This window comes from Antennarius striatus, chromosome 19 (assembly GCF_040054535.1).
Source record: "Antennarius striatus isolate MH-2024 chromosome 19, ASM4005453v1, whole genome shotgun sequence".
Classification (NCBI taxonomy): Eukaryota; Metazoa; Chordata; class Actinopteri; order Lophiiformes; family Antennariidae; genus Antennarius; species Antennarius striatus.
In genome coordinates this window covers 17309958-17332580 of record NC_090794.1, presented here as the reverse complement: position 1 = coordinate 17332580, position 22623 = coordinate 17309958, and the positions used below count along the sequence as shown (strand labels likewise).

At 41.6% G+C, this 22623-nt stretch overlaps 2 protein-coding genes across 2 annotated transcripts in view; one reads left to right on the top strand and one right to left on the bottom strand.

Moving 5' to 3' along the window:
• The window catches only part of nt5dc1 (5'-nucleotidase domain containing 1), a 54286-nt gene that overhangs the window by 3763 nt on the left and 27900 nt on the right, over positions 1 to 22623 (top strand). The window contains exons 3-6 of the mRNA XM_068343313.1: positions 92 to 163; positions 252 to 361; positions 498 to 577; positions 666 to 747. Coding sequence (XP_068199414.1) covers positions 92 to 163; positions 252 to 361; positions 498 to 577; positions 666 to 747 — 344 coding nt within the window. The remainder of the gene's footprint in view (positions 1 to 91; positions 164 to 251; positions 362 to 497; positions 578 to 665; positions 748 to 22623) is intronic.
• On the bottom strand, positions 851 to 6803 carry col10a1b (collagen, type X, alpha 1b). Its single transcript, XM_068343312.1, has 3 exons — positions 6659 to 6803; positions 6156 to 6287; positions 851 to 3302 (listed from the first exon to the last, which is right to left on the bottom strand). The coding sequence occupies exons 2-3, from the start codon at positions 6271 to 6273 to the stop codon at positions 1429 to 1431; spliced, it is 1992 nt and encodes a 663-aa protein (XP_068199413.1). The 5' UTR covers positions 6274 to 6287; positions 6659 to 6803; the 3' UTR covers positions 851 to 1428.

Sequence of the window (22623 nt, the reverse complement as noted above, 5' to 3'; positions counted from 1 at the left end):
AAAAAGTAAAAGCACATATGTAATTGCTTAGGAGGTTGCTTAGTTGCCCCTGTCCAAATTCTATTGACTTACAGCTGAACTGTGTGTCCAGTTTTAAAGGGCTGGTGGTGGATTTGGAAGATGGAAACCTTGTGAAACTAGCTGAAGATGGAACTGTCTTCCGGTATGCTCTTGCCTCAAGAAATGTTTATTTCTTGTTCCATGGACTTTTAGTGTTCTGTTATGAAAAGCTTTATTTCTTGCTTGATTAGAGCAACACATGGAACCAATGATCTTAGCACAGAAGAAATCATCAGACATTACGGTCCAAAAAGAGAATGGAAGCACTTCAACAGCCTCAATACATCTTTCACAAGATCAGGTATTATATCTGAAACATCAACAGCCATGTTCACTCCCTCTGCTACGACATTCGAGTAGGACTCATGTGCATTTCCTCTTGTTTTCATTAGCTGTCATTAGATTTATCCTAATGTACTTATTTCTGGTTCTTCCAGCAAAATACTATTTCTACGACAACTACTTTGACTTACCAGGAGCTTTTCTTTGTGGAAGGGTTGTGGACATGTTGCACAAGGTAATTTTTAATAAAGCGTGTTTAATATTGGTAGTTAGATTTTTCATATATTCTTGTATTAAAGTATAACTATTTTTTTTATGAATAGCGAGGAAATGAGGTGAATTCCGACTTTTGGAAAGATATGCTTGGAGCCATCGAACACAATTACAACACGTCGGCATTCAGAGGTAAGCCTTTTACGTCATAAAGGCACATGTTCACCTCACAGTCTATTTCTCATTCTCTTATTGTTTTCTTTTCAAGGACAAAGCAGACACACAATACACAGTATTTTTCTTTTTCAGACTAGAACTTTTATTCCATGTTTTGGTCATTAAAATGATACAAAACTCAACACAACCAACGGGACACTAAAATGCAGTTTGAAGTTCTCATTGTGTTTTGTTCTGATCACAGTGCTTGTGTTAATGTGCAGAGCTGCAACTACACATAATGCAACACTTTAGTGTGTCTTTTGTATGTATACTACGAGAAAAACAACAGACAATAAGGACAAAAGCAAACATTACATGCTGTAAATGTTACAGGCAGCTGTATAGCACCAGTTAAGATCTCTTTTATGTCAAGTATAAACTGACAAAGGTACACACATTGCGGAAGGGATCGCTTTGAATCATATTTTTTAACTTTACACTGGATTGATGCTTGCCAGTCAATTAGACTGTACCCTCGGCCCATTGGAGACTTATAGAAAGTAAGGTTTCAGAAAAGTGGTTAAAGCTGTAATCATTATAACCATATTTTTTAATTAATCTACATTCTCAATTTAGATTTTTTTTAAAGATCCATTTCTCTGCATAGTTTGATGTTTTTTAATGTTTCCAGGTTTATATTTTTATTTTGATAAATCACGTAGAGGCAATCAAGAATCCAGAGAAGGAGCAGTGAACATTATCTGCTGCAAATATACCATTACTCTCCTCATCAGGGACCTGGACATAGACCCTGTCACCAGGGTGCAGCAAAATAACAGTGCTGCCAGACACCTGATCCAAGAAGCCCTTATTGTACTCATCATAGCTGAAAAGCACTGGATCCTCATTTTTGTAGAGGGCTACCAGTGCATTGGCACCATTTACATGCATATGATAGGTGAAATAGTAGAGACCTGGGACGTGGCAGGTAAACACACCACTATCGGCGTCGTAATGGTTCTCACCATTGTACAGAACTTGGTCAAACTGAATGGGGGTAGCAGCTGGAGGGTATGCTGTAGTAAGCACAGCACTGAAAGCAGACATGGGGGCCTTCATCATCTCATGTGACATCACAACTTCATGGGACTTCATTGAAAGTCCCTTCTCATCATGGTAAATCATCTCTCCTGGTGGACCAGGTGGACCAGGAGGTCCAGAACGACCAGGGAGACCATCTTGACCTCTGGGACCTGGAATTCCAGGTGGCCCCTGTGGGCCAGAAATTCCTTTAGCTTGGTAGCCTGCAGGGCCAGGTTGGCCAGGTGGACCTGGGAGACCTGGATGGCCCTTACTACCTTGGGGACCTTCTGGACCTCGGAGACCACTTGGTCCCATAGGTCCTGGCCTTCCATCCTCTCCACCTTTGCCTGGTGCTCCTGGTAATCCTGTGTGACCTTTTTGTCCAGGGGCACCATTTGAACCTGGAAGTCCTGGGGCACCAGTATGACCTTGGGCACCCTTTTGACCCTGTGGACCAGTTTGACCTGGCATTCCATGAGGACCTGCTGCCCCAGGGGCACCTGGTTTTCCAGTGAAACCTTGAGCACCCTGATCACCTTTTGCTCCCCTTGGCCCTGGTGCACCTGCCATGCCATTGTCACCTTTGGGCCCTGGTTGCCCAGCCTCACCCTGGAATCCTCTTGCTCCCTGTGGACCAGCAGGGCCAGCAGGACCAGTAGCACCAGTATGTCCTGTAAAACCAGTTGGGCCTGGCTCCCCTTTCTGACCAGTGGTTCCTGGAGTACCAGGAGATCCTCTGCTACCTGGGTTTCCAGGCTGACCGGGTTTGCCAACACCAGGCATGCCAGGGGAACCTGGCCGACCGGCAGCACCCTGTGGACCTGCGGGCCCCATACTTCCAGGCATACCTGGACTACCATTTTGGCCGGGCTTCCCTGTTGCTCCTACACCTGGAGCCCCTGTGTGACCCTTTGGACCTGTCATACCCATTGGCCCAGGATTGCCATCTTTTCCTGGCATGCCGCCTTTTCCGGGTTCCCCAGGATAGCCAGGGGCACCAGGTTTACCAACTCCAGGTTTTCCCGGCATACCGGATGGACCCATTGGTCCAACTGGGCCTGATGGTCCTTGAGCCCCTTGAACTCCAACACCTCTGTCTCCTTTCATGCCAGGAAGACCAGGAACACCAGGATGTCCCTTCAAACCAGGCTCTCCTCTTGGTCCCATTGCCCCAGGGATGCCAGATGGTCCAGGTTTTCCAACAGAAGAGATTCCAGCGGGTCCAGGTGATCCATGGGGACCAGGTGCACCTCTGGGACCCATTGGTCCAGTTGCGCCAGGTGCACCTCTATCACCTGGGATTCCAGGGCTACCTGGTTTTCCAGAGCCACCTGGGGAACCTGGTTTGCCTGATTGAGAGTAACCAGGGGGTCCAGGAGGTCCTTGTGGTCCTGGGGGTCCACTATAACCTATACCATTCTCTCCAGGGGGTCCAGGGGGACCCATTGGCCCAGGCTCACCTTGAGGACCTTGAGGACCGGGATAACCCTCCTGACCTTTGATGGCTAGGGAAAACAGACAGGAATACAGGCGATATTATTCAGACAATAAGTCGCACACCACAATGTCATGTTTATTTGATCAGTTTCACTTGGATACGGGGAACTGTTAGATGGAAAGATCCATTCTTATACTCAGTCGTTCATTTGGTTATATGGATGCATATTTAAAATGCATATACAAGAATGCAAATCATACAGAGGCGACTATCTTTAGTTCTCCCAAAGGAAATATCAAATGGAATGTATACAACCCCCCAAAATAGGCTCATCCAGAGGAGTTGTCTCTACATTTATTGACTTCCTCGACCTTTTCAACGTAAGATCCCTGAATAACCCAAGATTTACTATTCTCCATAAGGCCACAGTGTTACTTTAAAAGACAACTCCCTATGATTGCAGGGTGGGTTGTGGGTTTTTTTTTTTTTTCCCAGGCTACTCGTCATAACATCACTGGTCTGAGGAGATGTTCCCACTAAGCTTACGTCTGCTGGCACGGGGCCCACTTCAACAGCTCCTGTGCATCTCAGTTTAATTTGCCTACACTTTACTGCACCCTTTCATTTCCTGTGTTGCTTTTAGCTGTGAATGTTTAGTTAGTGGTCTGCAAGTTGTCAACATGACGATAATGCATTTACTGCAACACAGAATAAAGTTTATGAGCAAAGACAAATAAACACGCTAAACTGGGAGTACAATATCAATTTGTACTTCACTGAACATAGAAACAAACATATATGAAGGGGCGTTGTTCTTTTTAGCTCTATTCATAGATAGTATCCCTTTTATGATTTGTATATTTTATAATATAGAGGATGGCAGGAAATGATTTAAAGAGTCTGGGAATAACAGAGAACTCAATCAACCCGTTGGTCACAGTTATCTTCTCTTAAATTGCTTGTCAGGTTGAGGGTATTGAAAATGGACCCACAACCATTACATTTCATACATTTTGTCAAAAAAAGCTAACTTATGCAGTATCAATGGACTGTAACTTTAATTACACCCACCAGGTTGATTAGGTTTTACCTGCTGTTTGTCGAGGGTTGTTTTTTATGTTAGCAGTGTTAAACAAAGGTTTTTGGTAGATTGTTTTGCTGTGTATCAAGTAAGAAGCTATGTAATTTGCAACTGGACCTAGAGTAGATTCAGGACTTTTCTTGTTGTTAAAAGTTGATTGTGACAGTTTTCTTGTCCATTAGTGTTGGAGTTGAGCTTGACCGATACCCATGAGACTGTGTGGAAGGGTGGGTGGTGCATGGGCCAAAGGAGAGACCATCACAATTGGAATTGATCTGGATGACGTGGAAATTTAACTTTTACTTCCTTCAACATTGTGAGATGGGATTGTGAAGCATTTTTTTTTATTATACATAATCCACCTGGTGAAATTTCATAAAACCTTTAAAAAGTGTAGTAAAAAACGTGAGGTTAAAAACTGGAATTTGGATTTGGGTTTTAAATGTTAGGCATTTAACTTCAGGTTTGCGCTATACCTTGAAAAAGCACATAAGTGACTTTATTTATTTTTTTCAAAATGAAGATTTAAACCTGTGGATCCCATATTATTTTTACAGAGTGACTATAAGTAAGTAGTGCATTAAAAACTATTGGAGTAAAGTTTCATCTACCAGAGCTTTAGCATTAATAAAGCCTCGTGCACAGAGGACATCATAATTCCTGACGCCTTGTTGCCACAAGAGAAGTGTGAAAAAAGTTGAATCCAGTTTTGTCGTGTCAGTTGTGTTTTAATGGGAGGAGAAGGTGACTTTCTGTATTTTTATGGTTGATTGTCTGATTTACTCTTGAGCATAATGAGAGTTTTTCTGTGCAATCTGAACCTCGTTCTGATTGTGCGGTAGGATTTTAATACCACAATGCAGTCGCTTTGGGTGTGCCTGCAATGTGGTCACAACATCTGCTTTGGAGATTTGTCAATTGTGAGCTCTAATTGTTGTCTCTGTACTATTTTTATGTTGAGGCACTCCGTCAAACCACATCATAACCTCCACTAAAACCAAAACTGGAGAAATAACTTCTCAACGGAATTTGAATTGTTTTGTTGGGATGTGAAATATAGTGCTATACATCATCCTGGGCAGTTACCTCATGGCCACTGCGTTTTGTTTTATGACACTTGGAGAAGGATTTCTTTTTTTTTTTCAACCTTTATTTGTCCAGCACATAAATGCACTTTTGGAGCTATACCTCATCTGAGTTATATTCGGCTGCAGACGTTCACAGCAGTTCAGTCAGATCGGCCACAACCTGCTGCAGGCCAGGGAGACGCTGCACCAGACCCGCTGCGGTGTGCGCCTCATGAATGAAGTGTGTGAACCAGCATCAGATTTAGACATGTTGTTGACCACTTGTTCAGGTTCACAGGCCTGATTTCATTAAATACAGTTAAAGTGATCACTTGTGTTTGTTGCATTTCAAAGGTGGATGATGAAGCTGCTGCAGTCTGAAAGAGTTTTTACTGTGCAGTCAGCAGCATGGGACTAATATCTGTTCTGTTGATGTTTTCAAAATCTTACAATGTTGTGTGATACTGATTTTGAAAGTTAAGATCCACTTATGATCCACTATAGTTTGTGATGATAAAAGCAAATCTTTTGTTTTTGTGGTAAAGTGAAATGCATATCGCAATACATAAAAAGTAAACTTTATCCCTCATAGTGTTATTTAAGCTAAGAGCTCTCCTATAATCAGGTAAAAAATTCACTGTGCATTGAAACATGTTCCTTTCGCGTTCTGACTTTCTACCACCAGAATCATTACAGCAAACTGAAGATTGCTGTCATCGTCAGACATTTCTTATACAATCGACCACAGCGAGAAAAGAAAAGCGTGACTCACGTTGACTTTTGACGGAATAGGAAGCCTTGCCCTTCTTTGGCGCACGGAAGTAGCGGTCACCTGTCGCCTCGGACAAAGCGAGGAGGACGAGGAGGAAGCTCATCACCCTCAGGTCCATCTTGTGACGCAATCCTGCAAAGACAAAATATGTTCATGAGGAAAATTAATGCTTTTTTGGGGGGTTTTTTCACATTACAATCATTAGCATAAAGATCATGCAGCATTATCGAAGAGGGACTTTTCCGGATCGTAAATGTCCCTCAGTTTTTACGCTCCTATGAGCAGCAGACATACTTTTTAAAATCTATAAAATCTATAAACACATTTCCCAGGCAGTCAAACAATGAGCTTCTTTTAATCTTTAAATAGTAGAATCTCCAACACGCATCTCACTACACAAGTAATGCCAACAGGAATCAGCCCCACCAACAAGCCTTCCCTCAGCGAGAGCCGGGCTGCAGCTGGGAGTCCTCTAACCTCAACTCAGAGAATTGCCACCTTACCAGGAAGGCTTATGCTCCAGAGAAACGGTGGTGGTGGGGGGGCCGGGAGGCTGTGCTGTTATATCCTTAGTTGTGGAGTCTGCCTGTCTGAGTGGCAGCTGCTGCCTCTCGGGGCAATGGGCTGGAGGTATTTATACCGAGGAGGCTCCTGCATCACCGAGGAACTACCTCACATGGATGGCCCTCCCTGCTCTGATGTCACGTTTAATACTGGGTGTCGGGAGGTTTCTCGCTTTAGGGTGAAGGTCTTCATTTTGTTCTAGGTGCCTGTGTGCAGCAGCAGCTCAGGGTTCTTATCAAACGTCCTTCAGGAGACATGTTCTCCATCCGTACTGTCTTGATTTGTCTGAGTGAGACACTCGGTTGTGCAGTTTAAGGAGGCGTCATTCAAGTGTAAGGTGTTTGGACCACTAAGGTCCTTTTTTTTTGTCTGTTTTAAATTTTCATGAACACAAACACATCTTTTTAAATTCCTAAAGATGCATCTATGTTGTTTTTTTTGCACAATTAAAGAGGGTACCAGTCTAGAAATATTTTTGTCCTGTCAGAAGACTCGGTACTGATGAGGCTGTGGTGGACTACACGCACCAGGCTGCTAAAGGAAAATTGCGATCTGTAATATTTTAATTTATTTGACACTAAACTCACAGTTTATAGTTGATCATGATGGTAACAGGTTCATGTCAGTTGTTTCTGTGATTTTTTTATCAGTTATCAGTTTCTGCTGGATCCTCAGTGCAGCTTTAGGACACCAGGAGGCAGGAGTGAGGCGCTGTTCCACCTGGGTCGCTCTCGGAGGAGCTTCGGCTCTTACTGTTCAGACTCACTGATTTCCAGCTCATCGCTTAGTGGGACTGGAGTTTTACTGGTTTTGCATCATCTCACTGGTTTTAGATCTCCAGCTAAAACCACACACATGTATTATATAGATGTTTAATTTAGATGGACAGAAGCTTTGTTCTTTGCTAATCAGAGATCCACATCAGGATCTTTTGTTTTGAAAATTAAGTAAAAGAATTTTTCTTTTTACCACATTTTAACAGGGTAGCGCTGCCCCCCCCACAGCTAGAAGGTGACTGGTTCCAGTCCCATTCTGTGTGGAGTTTCTATGTTCCCCCCGTGTCTGCGTTGTTCCCCCAGGGTTCTCCTGCTTCCTCCCACCTCCAGAAACATGCAGCTCAGGTGGATTGCTCACGCTAAATTGCCCTTAGGTGTGAGTGGCTGGCGTCTCATCCGGGGTGTACCCCATCTATCATGTGTAAACAGGCTCCAGCCGACCCATGACCAGCTAGACGGATACGGATAGAAGATGAATGAATGTTTTAAGGTTTAATAAGGTCTAACTAGTCTGGGGGTGTGATTACAGCTCCCACCAGAACACCCTTCATCTCACCCATTCCCAGAGCAGCACCTCAAAAAATGTAAGAATATAAATATCGATAAACCAAAACTTTGTTTGTTGAATGTTGGGCTTGGAACACAGCTGTACTTGGAAAACTCCGTGGAAGAAGACACCATGCTCTTAGACGCATAACAGGATCCAGCTAAATAACAAAAAAAACTGAAAGTGAAATTATTAGATGTGAGACTATTAATTAATATTTATTTAATGACGTGTGCGTGCGTGTTTGTCTGTGTGGCTCTGCAGTGCACTGGCGTTGTGCCCAGGATTTCCCCCATCCCACGCCCCTAGTCAGCTGGGATCGGCTCTAGCTCCACGCAACCTGCTACAGCAGGCACCTTCCACTGCCAGTTCATATTCCAAATGTTTTAACCCACATGGGACTTGAACCGGCGACCCTCCGTTTGGGGCTTTTTTACAAGGCCGGAATGATTTAAAATGATTTTAGTTATTTTATTGTATACAAATAAACACAAGTTATAAAATATATAGACAGACAACTCCTACTTCAGAGTGACGTGAAGCCAGTTGTGATGTGTACATTTGAGGTCCAATACTTTGTGAGTTGCAGAAACAATCACAGTGATCATGATGAACACTATAACTACAGTGTACAACAGCCCTGATTGGACGAGCCGGTGTGTAATATACGGCATCTCTGCTTTGGGAAAATCCTCTCCTTACCTTCTGTGTCATTTAACTGCCAGCGGATCGGTGGCCACGGATGAGTTCTGAGCTGTAAGCATCTTTGGTGAAGTCGTTGAATGAAATGACAGAGTAGTGCGGGGGTGGAGTCGACATATAACAACTTTCTAAACTGCAGATGCACCACTACAACTCACCATGAAAGCGCTTCTGGTCACAGTGAGGCATCACTGCTTTTTAATTCATTTAGGCTTCTTTTTTTGTGTCCCAGTGTTAATGCCTTCCTAAATCGGGCCCCTGTGAGGTTTAATGCAAGGGGCCACTTAGATTCACATGCAGTTTCTGGTAACGCTCATTCTGTACACAGCAAAGGGTGTTCACAATGCCTAAACGATAATTAGAGTGGGAGATGTATGGAAAGCGTTCTACTGGGTTATTGTCAATGTTTTCACCCTGATGGCGGGTGGGTGGTATTTCTTGGAGGGGTCTGGTGTAACAACTGGTTTGGGCCAAACATGTGAACATAGTGCTGCTGCGCTCCAACCATGACGTAGCGCTCCTTCGGTGGCTTTAGGTACCTCTGCTGATGGCAGGGCTTGTCTACCAACACACAACCCGTTTCTACACTATCCTGAAACAAAGTGTTGAAATGATTGTGTTGAAAACTTATTCTTGAGGTAGTTCTGGTACCAGTATTGGAGTTCTGGTTAGTTATGTGGCTGTATGTACTATTGGAACTCTAACAAAACTGTAAAACAAGTTTTTAATATTCAACCTACCAGAAGGGTCATACACATTCAGTAGTTGTGTTTTTGTAAGTCCTAAATCCTCTCTCAGCTCTGTTTCTGGACTCCACCAACCCCACAGAAAGATATTTTACATTTTGACAACAAACTGCCCCACTTTAGGTGTTTTCAGACTGTAGGAACCTCCATTATTTTAAAAGTATGAATTTCATTGTATTTAAAACCCAAGAACTGTAGAATAAGAGGAGCTAGATCTGATTCACACCACTTTCAGATATGATACTGGAGTGTTCCTCATCAGACTAAGGGTGTTTCTGGGGGAAGGGAAACACAGAAGTTCCGTCTTAGCTCTTTGACTTTTTAAAGTTGGTCGTTTAGTTTAGTGACTGCCAGCTCCACTAGAATCTAAAAGTAACAAGTATGGTTGGTTTATTTTTGAAAAAAAAAAAGAAGTTATCCAAGGTTTTTGACCACTGATGCAAATTTTTAAAAGACAAAATCATATTTTCTTTAAGTTTCTTAAAGTTTGATTGAAACTTAGCTATTAAAATGTCTTTGTCAAACCCATATAATGCTCCTACATAAGCAATCTAATGCAGTCTCCAGGGGTTTAGCAGCGTTCCATACAAAGTCACTGCAGGTAAGTGTAGCAGGATTGATCAGTAATAATTCATCTGCATGTATTCCAATAATGAATAATGACATAATAATACCTGAATGCAGACACTCCTGCCACTGTGTGTACAATAAAAGCACATCAATACAACAATATGAATATATATTGGAGATAATTTGTCAAATATTAAGACAAAGTAATTTGTGGAATTTATGAACCTGAGTGTGACTCAGTTCAATGAACAATAATTAACAGTCCAGATGTTTTAATGTTTTATTTTTTAACATCATGGTGTCAGAGTCTCATAATGCCAACAAGACTCGTTAATTCCATGTTTGTTGTGTAAAATATCTATTTTCTTATCTGAATTTTACACCTTGCTCTGTGTTTTTCTGTTTCTGGACTGTCTGATCTCCATTTGGTCCCAGAGATTAGAGGATGCCATGATGCCTGAGAGAAAGGAGAAAATAAATACAGGTTGACATGCCTATGCCTGCAGAGAAAAGTGGAAAGCTGGAGCTAAAGATAGTGTTTTAGCTGGGAAGTGACGGTGGCTTAGATTTAACGTTTTAATAAACCAAATATGCCACTAAGAGGCACTTACAGCTTTATGAATGGAAGGACTGAAGCTGGACCTCCTGGCTGATTGTTGGCTGCAATTACAGGCTGCCAAAGACAAAAATCATGGTTGGAAGTCTGACCATCATGAGGCTAACTGTAATTCAGAATAGTAACCAAAAACCTTCGCGGCACCCCTGTGGATTTTTGTTCCTTTTTTTCATCTCGGTAAATTATTGTCCAAGTTATTACGGACTTATGGAAAGGCTAGTCTCATGAAAGCCAGACGCTGAATTTCTCGCTTACCAAATCAAATTGCGTTCTTATTTTAGGATTTGTTTTAGGAGAAGGCAAAGGGTTGCTTTAAAGTCAATTACCTCAATCAAAGCTGAGTAAGTACTCTAATCACTAGTGCTTTTTACAGTACCTCTTATACTAGCTCATAATTAGCAGCTTTTACAGAGTTGGTGTTGAAATCTGTCGATCCCAGCTGCTGAGGATCTTTAAGGCTCTTAGACAGTCGCACATTTCAGAAGATACTGTATGTTGCACATATTTTTTCATCTCTTCACACCGGGTTGTGTGGAGACCCATGATTGTCAAAAGGCAGTAAAAGGTTATTCCATGAGTCAAACATATAATCTATTACATCAGCAAACAGTGCTGTGGGTTAGTTAACCGTACTGACAATAGCAAACTTAAAACTTTTGCATTAGCCGTCAATAAGTTGGATGAAAAATTTAAGTACTTCATGTTCTAATGAAATTATTACTGGAGCTGACTTGTTTTAACTTTACTTTTAAAGATAACACATCAAATGTCTCTGGAAACTGCAACCACACTTCAGTAAAAAATAATATCAATCTTCATCCAAAATCATTCCCTGTTAACAGAATGACATTCTACATGACACCGGATGGGTTCTGGTCTGGTGCAGTGTGCAGCCTTCAGTCAGTTTAATGCAAACCGACTGAACTAGCGTTTGTTAGGGTGGTGGCGCTATTCCACTCTGACCATTTTCCTCCAGAGAAAACTTTCAGGAGTGGTGAGGTGGTCCAGGAATACGTCATTTCTCACACTGCATTACTTTCATATGGAACCATGTTTTCATTTGCTGTGCAATCCAGTGTTTGTATCAGTCAAATCCTCCTGAAGAGACCTGTAGCTTCTCTGTGGAATTCAGAATTCCATTTGCTAACCAGGAACTAGGACCCAATTTGTCAGAACTCCACCAAAAAAATAACAAAAAAACCTAAAGCGTCTACAAAAATGGCAAAACATTGAACATCATGCAAAACCGATACATTCAGAACTACAGAAACCCTTGTGAAAATGAGACTTTCACTTCCAAACTTCACACACAAACATCAAATAAATATATCTCTTCCAGCACCAACTGCACACAGCTGTGCTAAACTTAAAAAAATTTGATTTATCTAATGTTGAGAAATGTGTTTGGTGTTTGGCAAACACTGTACTGATGTGTTTGGCAAAAGCTGGGATGCTGTGAATGTGCGAATTTGTTCAGATCTGAGCTTAATGTGTTCAGTTTCAAAAACTGTTTAACTTTAGTGCAAGTGATCACAAAACTCTTTGTATTAAACCATTTTGAAAAGTTTTACTCTCCATCTCCTGTAAAAAAAATGGAAATGGAATGAAACGCTAAAGACATCCCAGTAGTCCAATAATGCAATACACATTTACATGTGAAAATGACAGCTATCACATTAATTAAGTTATTATTATTATTATTATTATTACTATTACTATTATTAGTTTTCAGTTAGCTGTGTCCTACACACACACACAAACACACACACACACACACACACACACACACACACACACACACACACACACACACACACACACACACACACACACACACCCTGTATATCAATCATTGCTCTAGGCCTGCACAGATTTACACAACATATTATTATATAAGCATTATGAACATGGAGAATGATATTTCAGATTTATGACTAAATGTGTGCCAAGTCCAAAGAAATTGACCTCCAGCTATTAATTCTGTTTTGGATCTCAATTACTATGTTTGCTTGTGTGTTCCATGATCATTTGCACATTTCCTCTATAACACGCAGGCAGTTGTACTGTGGGAAGACAAACCGAACACTTCCTAACCATTGCATCCTGTTTTCCTGATGTGGGAACTGAAGCAAATCTATGTGCTTCTTCTTTATGCTATACGCTACACATACATGCTACACCTGGTCCTCCATTATATTTTAGTAGCATTCACTGTTAAGGCATGCCGATTGACCGATTGCGGACGTGGTGCTAGTGCCAAGGAAAGGTGTTGGAGGCCAAACCCAGTCGCTTAAACACCACCGATGCCGTAATGTTTACAGTCTTCTGGAAGGAGCACCAGTGTTTAACAAATTATGCAGAGCTCAAAATAATTATGGGACACAAAGACAGAAACAAAGAGAGCAACTCTGGCTGCCCCGACAGACGCCAGAGGCCAGGGGTCCGCATCTATATTTGTCAAAGCCAGGCCAGGAATTCTGTTCTACTTAATTATCCCATTACTGTGTAAGGTTTTGGAGGGGAGTCATTCTGACCCATTACTGAGAGGTCACATTTGATGGCATTGATTTCAGATTTTTTTCACATTCCTTTCACGTGGCTTCAAAAAGTTCACCATCACCAAACGGGTCCCTGACTGACTCAGAGCTCTGCTGTATTCATTACACCAAAAGTTATTAAATGGTGGACAGAGTTTAGTGAAAAATGTTTTACAAGGTGATTTTCTCTTGTGTTTTAATTTGTGAAGGTGAAACTTGAATTTCCATGAAACTATAGAGTTAAAACTGCAGCATAGTTTGAAGCAGCAGTGATAGACGACAAGAATTGTTTTTTATTAGGAGCCATCTATTTGCGCATCCATGCGCATTCTGACGTATGGACCTGGTTCATGTGGTCCGTGGCGTTCTTTGATGTGTCAAGGCTAGTTTGAATTGATTTCAATGCCAAAAGCCAAAGTCACCACTAACAAACCACTGCTATATGTACTCCACAATAAACCGTTCTTTAAACTAGTCCTAGAGTCTGCATGAAGCAGAAGGCACAGTGCCGTCAGTTTTCAGGTGCCGCGATTTTTTCATTGTAAAAACGGTCAAGTAGGGAAGGACTTGTTACGGAATTTGATTGTAGTTCAGGGTATCCAGTAGCAACAACATCATGTGTGAGAGCTCACCCCAATCAGGTCTCCAATTGAAAAGGCCAAGTGCATTTGGAAACGGGTGAACAGACAATCTAATGCCTGATGCATGAAGGCCAATTTAATTACTATAGTACCCATGTTTGTTTGTTTGTCTGTTTGTTTGTTTTTTTGGACTGGTTTTGTCCTGGAACCACAGGGTGGAGTCACCTAAGGGAACTAGGACTCTTACATTAGCTGCATGACTAACAAAGCAACTCTACCAAGTCCATGAGTCCCTGTTGGCAAACTGTCCTCAGGTCATATCAGCTTCTAAACGTTGAAGATTCTTTTTCTTATTATTATCTTTTCTAGCATATTATTCTTTATTTGGTAGAAATAGCCAAAAAAGGTGACAGGAAAGGTGGGGGAGAAAGTGGGGGGGGATCTGGGTGGAATCAGACCTGCCCTGACTGCTAGAGGACCACGGTTCTGATATATGAGGTGTAAACTTAAACCACTGTGCCATCTGCGCCCCAGGTGAACATTATTTGTTGGGTCTACAACAAGCAGGTTTCAGTTTATCATTTGTTTTTCACAAATGAAGGAAGTGCTTTAAAGTTTCACCTCAGTCTATTCATCCGTAGCTGTATGATGTCCTTACCATTCATAACTGTGCGACCACGTTCTTCAACATTGCCCACCTCATAAGACTCTGACATTTGCATTGAGCTTCAAGTGCTGTCAGTAGGTAAGTTGACTAAAACCTACATGTCCTACATTTGCAATGTCGACTTCAATCCATCTGTATTCTTGTAAATGAGACAATCACAATTGTCTCGTCTACATCCGCTTACCTGCTTTGCGGGCCCCAAGTCTGCTGGAGCCTATCCCAGCTGGCTATGGGTGAGAGGCGGGTCACATGAAAGACTAAAAACACACACACACACACACACACACACACACACACACACACACACACACACACACACACACACACACACACACACACACACACACACACACACACACACACACACACACACACACACACACACACTAACACCTACAGACAATTTAGTGTGACCAGTTCAACTAAGCTCTATGTTTTTGGAGGTGGGAAGAAGCCGTAGAACCCGGAGAAAACCCACACAGACATGGGGAGAACATGAAAACTCCACACAGAAAGGAACTGAACCCAGAACCCTCTTGCTGTGGGTTAGGGTTTCAACTATTCTATAGTAAAGCTCCTGGGAATCATCTGTCATTTTTTACAACCTAGAGAAAACTAACTTGACATCTTGTGGCAGCCAGGAGTCTTTTTAAAATAGGACTGGACTTTCTCATTTCCATAAATAGTCTGACCCAAACCTTCACCTGCTGAATGTTGAGTTTAAATTAATGTACTGCCAAAGAACCCAGGTCCTGGTATACAAATGTATGCTTGACAAGGTCTGGTATTGTGAAAACTAGTGCTTATCAGCCCTGGTGGCCTGTCCTAAATATCCTGGAATCTGTGTAGATTGTTTTTTTTTGCTAGACTTTTCTCTTTGCTCAGGTTTGTTGTTGTTTTTGTCGGTTTAGATCTTATTTTAGGTGTTGGGTTGGGACGGAACCCTGAGAACCAATCTGAGGAGGGTGGGAAGATTGTGCTAGGAAGTTCCAACCCAAAAAAAAAAAACCTTTCCCTCAGTGGAAATGAATAAGGAGCAAGTCACAAATAGCATCTATCTCACAAGTACAAACATCTTTGGTTGCATTTTTACCACAGCTGATGAATGCAGCACATAAATGGAAGTTGGATGGAGGATAAGCCGTGTGGCTTGGTATTAAAACTTAATATGTGGGAGTAAACATTTCTGAACAATGTTTTGCTACATTATATATATATATATATATATATATATTCACGGTTGGTTCTGCAACGCATTAATCGCGAGTAACGAGGAATTCCTGTTTGTGTGTATGTGTCATATATGTTTATCAAAGAATAGATGGAAGTCAGCATCAAAACTGATTTATTTACCAGAGTTGCAGTGACATATTTAAAATGAGACCATGTTCCCTTTAGCTTTTGGCAGTTAAATACGAGAAAAAAAATTGATACGTAGGATTTACTGCAATATCTTTTCTGTGTTCCGACATTTTGAGTCTGTTGGTTCCTTTTTTCCCCACAATGTATTCAGTGCTCTCTTCTGGTCAGTTATAAGCAACATGAAGGTAATGGAATAATTTCCCCTTTTCTTGCCTAAATATTCTTTCTCTGTGTGCTGCATTGTTGGGAAAACCAATTAAAATGAAGTAGGTAAGAAATGACTATTAGTAGAAAAACTGTAAAACAACAATTCAGACTTAACTGTCGAAGTAAGATCAAATCTGAAGACCTAAATTTTCTAAAAAATGATCTGAAGCCCATGGTCTGAAGTCTGTGGCATAACTTCTTTAAGAGCCATTTGCTAATTTATGATGGATAATTTGCCCTTGAAGGTTTTTAAACTAAATGTTGTGACTTTTAAATATCAGGAAAAAATAATGCCTTTGCTGACATGGCGAGGTGTTTGTGTTCAGTCACATTCCAACGCTTCAAAACAGTCCCTCTTCGAGAAAATTGAGGCTGCACTTTACATTTATAAGGCATTCTATTAATAGAAGGTGATGGAAACATAGTAGAAAGCAGGGGCCCCTGTCTGCCTGTTAGTGGAGACAGTATAACCCAGAGTAAATGAGATGGCCCCAGCAAAAGAGTGGAAATTCCCCACAAACATTTTGGACATCAACAATGAAACCGGTGCATTCTGGTGCGTTTTGACAATGACAGTGCCTTTAATTTAAGGCTTCATTTAAACTTTAATTGTAGATAATAGACCATCATTTTTCTTTTTGAAGTCAGAGGCTTCTTGACCGAAAGATTCAGTTCCACTCTTCTTTGACTTCATGGTCAGTTAAAAAAAATTCTCGTTATATTGTCACAAAAAGCAACAGTGAATGACATGGTGGCCGAGCAGCCATGATGCGTACCAACCACTGGTTCTCTGACATAAACCATTTATTGCTTGATGGAATAGGAGGAGTTGATTAAAGATGTGCATCTTTTTAGGTTTACACAATGTATCTTTTTATTCTGTCAACACTAGAAAAGCATTTTCTGTCATGCGATGAACTTCTCAACATGGAGTCTGTCTACTCGGTACTGTATGTAAAAATATGTTATTCCTCCGTGAAGTCCCAAGATCCCTGCAATATGGATGTCAATGTATTTTATGGTCTGTTACTGAACCTCTTAAGAGGCTTCCATTGGTGTGTGAGTGTAGGAATGTGTTTCTAATGAGCGGGTGGGGTTTTGTATTGTGGCTACTTGAAGAATTGGATGAATATTTTTGCTCATGCAATGTCCACACTGGGACAGAGCTGGGATCCTCTTTACACCATAGTTCCATCCATAAATAACACTATGGCAGAACGTTTGGCCATTTGTTGTTAGGTTTCATACATTTTCTATCATAAGATCAAAAAAATATTTGACTCTATTTTTTATGCAAGTTCTAAATAGTGTCAGTTCCTTGGTGTGAAGATAGATGGGATGCCAATGTTGACTTGTGTTTAAAGTGCACTGACTGTCCATTGACTGTCCGTTCATACTAGAAAAGCACAACTGCTGCACTTGTAGCCATCCCTTGAATAATTGTCCAATCCCAGGGAAGAGTTGACTCATGTATGGTATAGGGAGCTGCCTGCAGAATGGTAATGACCACTGGTGAGGTGACCTCACCCAAACCTCCTCTATATGATAATTACTGGGAGGACATTAAACCCACATTCACCAAGATGAAGAAAGTGAAAACAAGTTTTGAGGGGCCATTGACTTTGTATATGTGAGTAGCAGACAGTTGGTGTCTGAATGCTGGAAGGAGAAGAGCAGAAGCTGCTGCCTCTGCCGATAGGGAGCAGTGAAACAATTTTTATATTCAGTGTTTTCATAAACCAATGGATTTGGCTTTGTAAAAAGCAAGGAAAATTAGAGTATAAGAGTCCTGTTATTTGCACTGTGCACATGTGCAGTTCTCTTGTTACTTCAAGGCCAGAGAATATCTCACAACATTGTGGAAGTGGAGCAAGTTGGGGAAAAGCAATGCCTAATTTTCTTGCTTAACTAGGGGGCAGTCTGGGTAAAGGGACATGTGCGCTGGTTTTATGGTAATCCAGAGAGTTAAAATAAGGTGGCGCTAAAGTCAGCAGTTTCTTTTCAAATGTGGTATTAAGCTTTAAAAATACCGAAACGCTCTCATCAAATCCACCACGACTCAGACCACTCTTTGACTTCTGCGTCCATGGATAAATTGACTGCTAAATTTGTGTAGCAACACACAAAGTAAATATCCTGAGCTGTCTGATAGCCTGGCTGTTTTCTGGATGCAACAGAGGCTTCTTTAACCATAAAGCTGTGGTAACTTGTTTGATCCTCCACACACAATAAAATCTCTTTACAGTTTTGCAACATTTTTCCCTAATCCCTCTCCAACGGGCAGCCTACTTTTATAGAGCCAGCAACCAGCGGTCCACACTGTCATATAACCTTTTATACTGACTCAATCCCAACGTTAAGACCTCCAACTATCAGAGGAACTTGTCTGGAATGACCTTGTGAAGCATGTATATGTATCACTCACTGCATATGTTGACATAGCAACTGTGTACATGTTTTTATAGCTTCATAAAGATTTGAGTTAGACAGTGAAGTCATGCATGCCACAAGCCTTGAACCCAAATTAGTTTGTAAATTGGCGAGTTGAGTTAATTAGATGTCTTTTAAAATGTGCCCACAACAGCCACATTGAAATGAGACATTCTCTTTTTGAGATATGTGTCTAGAGAGATGAAGGCTCACCATACATTACTCATAGTACCTGACGTACGTGCAGTATGTTGTTCTAACGCGGTCACTGTTGTAGTTGCCTGAGTCTGTTTGTGTTGGTTAGTTTGATTGTTAGCAGGATTTCACAAAAATGATTGGGTAATTGTGTCTGACATTTGGTTGAAATGATGGGACATAGTCCAGGAAAGGTATTTAAATTTAATTAATGTGTAAATTAATTAAAAGTGTAACCACAAAAACAGAAACACAAAAACTCAGCAGAGTTCTAAGGTGTGTGTGATCTGTATCCTATTACCAGATAGCCAGCGCTCAGATTTTGTTCTTGCGGCTCAAGAAATATATATATATATGGTATACAGTGGGATGTGCTAAACATTATGAGGCTGACTCTCATGATGGAGCTTGATGGGCTTTTTTAATTGCATTTTGCTTTTCCCAAACTACCCAATATGTGTGTTCAGGAAAGTCAATATTTACCTCCAGCCGTCTTGTCTCTGCCCTCTTTCCCTGAGGACAGGGCGACATGTAAACACGGAGTCCACTAGTGAGCTTTAGATGCCACTTCTCCTCCGTTTTGATGTCTCAAATGAGCTGTTTGCTTTCTGAGTCTCTTTGTCCTTCTCTGAGTTCTTTACAACTCTGTACCAGACGTGTCAGGGTGGGGACATACACAGTTATGTCTGACTTGCTAAATGATCTCTTGGTGATGTCTGAGATTTGATCTGTTTGCTCTCAGATAAAGTCGATTTCTGGTTTGCATGCAACGATAACAGTTCAAACACAATTGTACAAACATAAATGTACTGTGCTGTAAACAATACACTGGTGATGAATATGTCAGGTTAATCGTGTGGAGGATGTATAGTTCTGTAAGTCACGTTCACTGATGGAAGGAGTAATCGGGTGTTAAAAAAATACATATATATATATATATACATATATACATATATATACATATATATACATATAGACAGAGAGAGAGAGTGATAAAAGAAATAAAATGAAGATAAGGACAGGGTCAGAGAAAGAGAGACGGAGAGAGAGTGTCAGATAGGCCAGATAGAGTCAGTTTCTTTATGGTTATCGTTAGGAGATTTGATGCAGGCGCTGAATTGGGGAGGAGAAAGTCAGGCTGCGTTCACCAACTCCTAGGTTGTTGTCTTCAATACATGTTCCCCATCATGTAGTTGGTTAATTCAAAGCACAGTTACAGTTGCATGGATGACTGTATGGTGACACGGAGGAAGAAAGGCAGCAGGACCCCAGCCGATGGATAGATGAGGGGTGATACTGGTGGGATTAGAGGAGCAGGTCCATAGCAGATGGGCGGATGAGGGGTGAACCTGAGAAAAACCTGTGAGGACGTAGAGCACAGACACTCCAGGGAAGAAGTTGAGTGCTCCATGCACTGTGCATTGTTGTGGCAGCAACACTTCAAATCTGGAGATGGACTTTGTGTACTGATGTCCTGTTAGATGTGGACAGCTTTCAGCTTGTTAAACAGCTGCAGTGTAAGACAGCTGAAATCACTGGTGTGTGTGTGTGTGTGTGTGTGTGTGTGTGTGTGTGTGTGTGTGTGTGTGTGTGTGTGTGTGTGTGTGTGTGTGTGTGTGTGTGTGTGTGTGTCTAAGGTGAGGGAGTGATGAGCGCTGTCACTGTGGTCAGGATGTAACGGTCTTATGGTTTCTGAAAGCTAAATTATTTGTTCCTCCAATGAGGAACATGCTTAAAAAAATTGGATCCCAAAAATAGTGAGTTCCACTCCTTTGACAAACACGGAACAGTCCCTTCGTCCACATCATTTCATTTATTTATTTTTTGGGAAGTTTGAAGAAACCACCTTACTGCTGTGGCATCTTCTGTCTCCAGGTTGGGGGTGTTTGTGTCTCCACTTTCTGCAACTTCATGACAATTCAAAAAACTGAACCATCAACAGAGACAAAACGGATATAGTGGGATCTCTGCCTGTGGTGGACACCCTGTTGATGGCTTGGTGCTTCTTGTGTTACCCATTCTGCTTTGCTTTCGTTTGAAAAGCTCACGTTCGCTGGAGGCCGGAGGTCCCGTCTGTATCTTTGGTATCACACTGACCCGTTTCAGATTGTCATTTATCAGACAGACCTCTCCGTCTGTAAGTGGCTCTATATGAAATGTTTGAGCGCCTCCAGGGTCACATGAAGACGTGCGTTCACTGTGACGGTGAGAGGCCTCCTGTAAACTGTAGGTGTGGACGTGGACCAGTCTGGAGGTGTCGTACACTCAACGGATCGGGCTGGAGGCAGGATTATATTTGCGTCAGGTAAAAAAGGACTTCTAAGAAGTAGGGATTCTTTTCTCCCCACATGTATTTATGCATCTAGCATAAGGATGAGTTTCAGCATGCTTCTGGGTCCTGATTGTAAGATACTGTTTTTGGAGATTGCACCTTGAGATGGAAGGCTCTTTCATCACTTAAATGCCCTAAAAGCTCTATGATTAACAGAAACCTGGCCTGAGTTGCTGCAGGGTTTTTGCAATTTGCTTTCTTTGTTGTTCCTCTTTGAGTCAGCAAGATTAAGCCGAATGGATATACTTAAATGTGTTTAAACTGAATGGTAATTTAACTTCTGCGTGAAACTCCTTCAAAATGGGCAGGGATATTTAAGAATAAGCAATTTGTCTGTATTGTGGGTGCTGTGCATGTGAGGATTCATGCTTCCAGCTCCTTAGATCAGATGTTGATGCATGAGTCCTCACAGTTTTCTTATTATAGCTCTGGTCTGCAATAATGACAGATTGCAGTGTCCCTCACTTTTGCCCTGAGGGGGGAATGACTATGCAACTGGCGTCAATGTCCCCCACAGTCACACTCTTCCCATGGTGAAACCTTTGTTAGGAACCGTCACACGAAGCTCACTATGTAGTCACTTTTCCCTTCACTTCCATCAGTGTTGCGGTACGATGTGTTCAAGCAGACAGCTCTGAGTACACATGTACATAGGCAGCTGTTTGGAGTCAGTGTTTCAACTGAATTCATCTTTTATCAGTTTAATAATTATTTATAGGTTTATAAGATGTTGGGTCAAGATAGGCGCAAAGGAAAAAACTTTGAAACACAATTTTTTGGGAGTTTTTTTTCTTTTTCCTTTATATGTTTGTGTAAAAATGTGTTAAAGTGATGCTTACATTTAATTCCATTTATATTACAATTAAGAAACAATTCTTTGAGAGAAGCAGACATGTTGTAATGTTAAGTCCAAACTGACGGACTCATATCTGTCCTCTTTCTTTGTGAATAATAGGTTTCAGTGGCTAAAGTAATTATTTAAGCAACGTTTCCAACACAGCTTATTAATACAAGATTGCAACCATTCTTATCGAGAGCACCGTGACGATGATGCTGAATAAACGAAACTCCTGTATAATAAACGAACACCTCAGTGTTCCACCACACTGACATGAGTGACGCGCTGATGTCACTTCCGGGTCATCAGAAGTCAGACACGCCCCTTTATGTTTGATGACTGTTTTATTTCCATTAAGTTTCTCCATCAATAGTTAACATGAAATACGAAAACATTCACAGTTCAGCGTTTTTCTGGACACTCCAAGTCGCTTTACATTGGATCCATTATTCACACACATTCACACACCAGTGAGTGCCTCACTGGAGGCAGGGAGGGTAAAGTGTCTTGCCCAAGGACACAATGACAAATGACTGGGAGGGAGTGGGAATCGAACCATTGAAACATTGGCCGACCTGCTCTACCACTTAGCCACTGCCGCCCCACCAGGGTCACATGGTCGTGGTATTCTGGTCATGTGGTTGTTGTCACGGCACTGAACGTGCCACTTATTGCGGATGGAGGCCAGGCCTGGCCAGCGCTCGGGTAGAACAAGACTTCGGTTAGCGTTCACCTAAACCTGCCTGTTCCTTCAACATTCATGGAGCCCCCACAGCATGTTCGCATCTCTAAAATCAG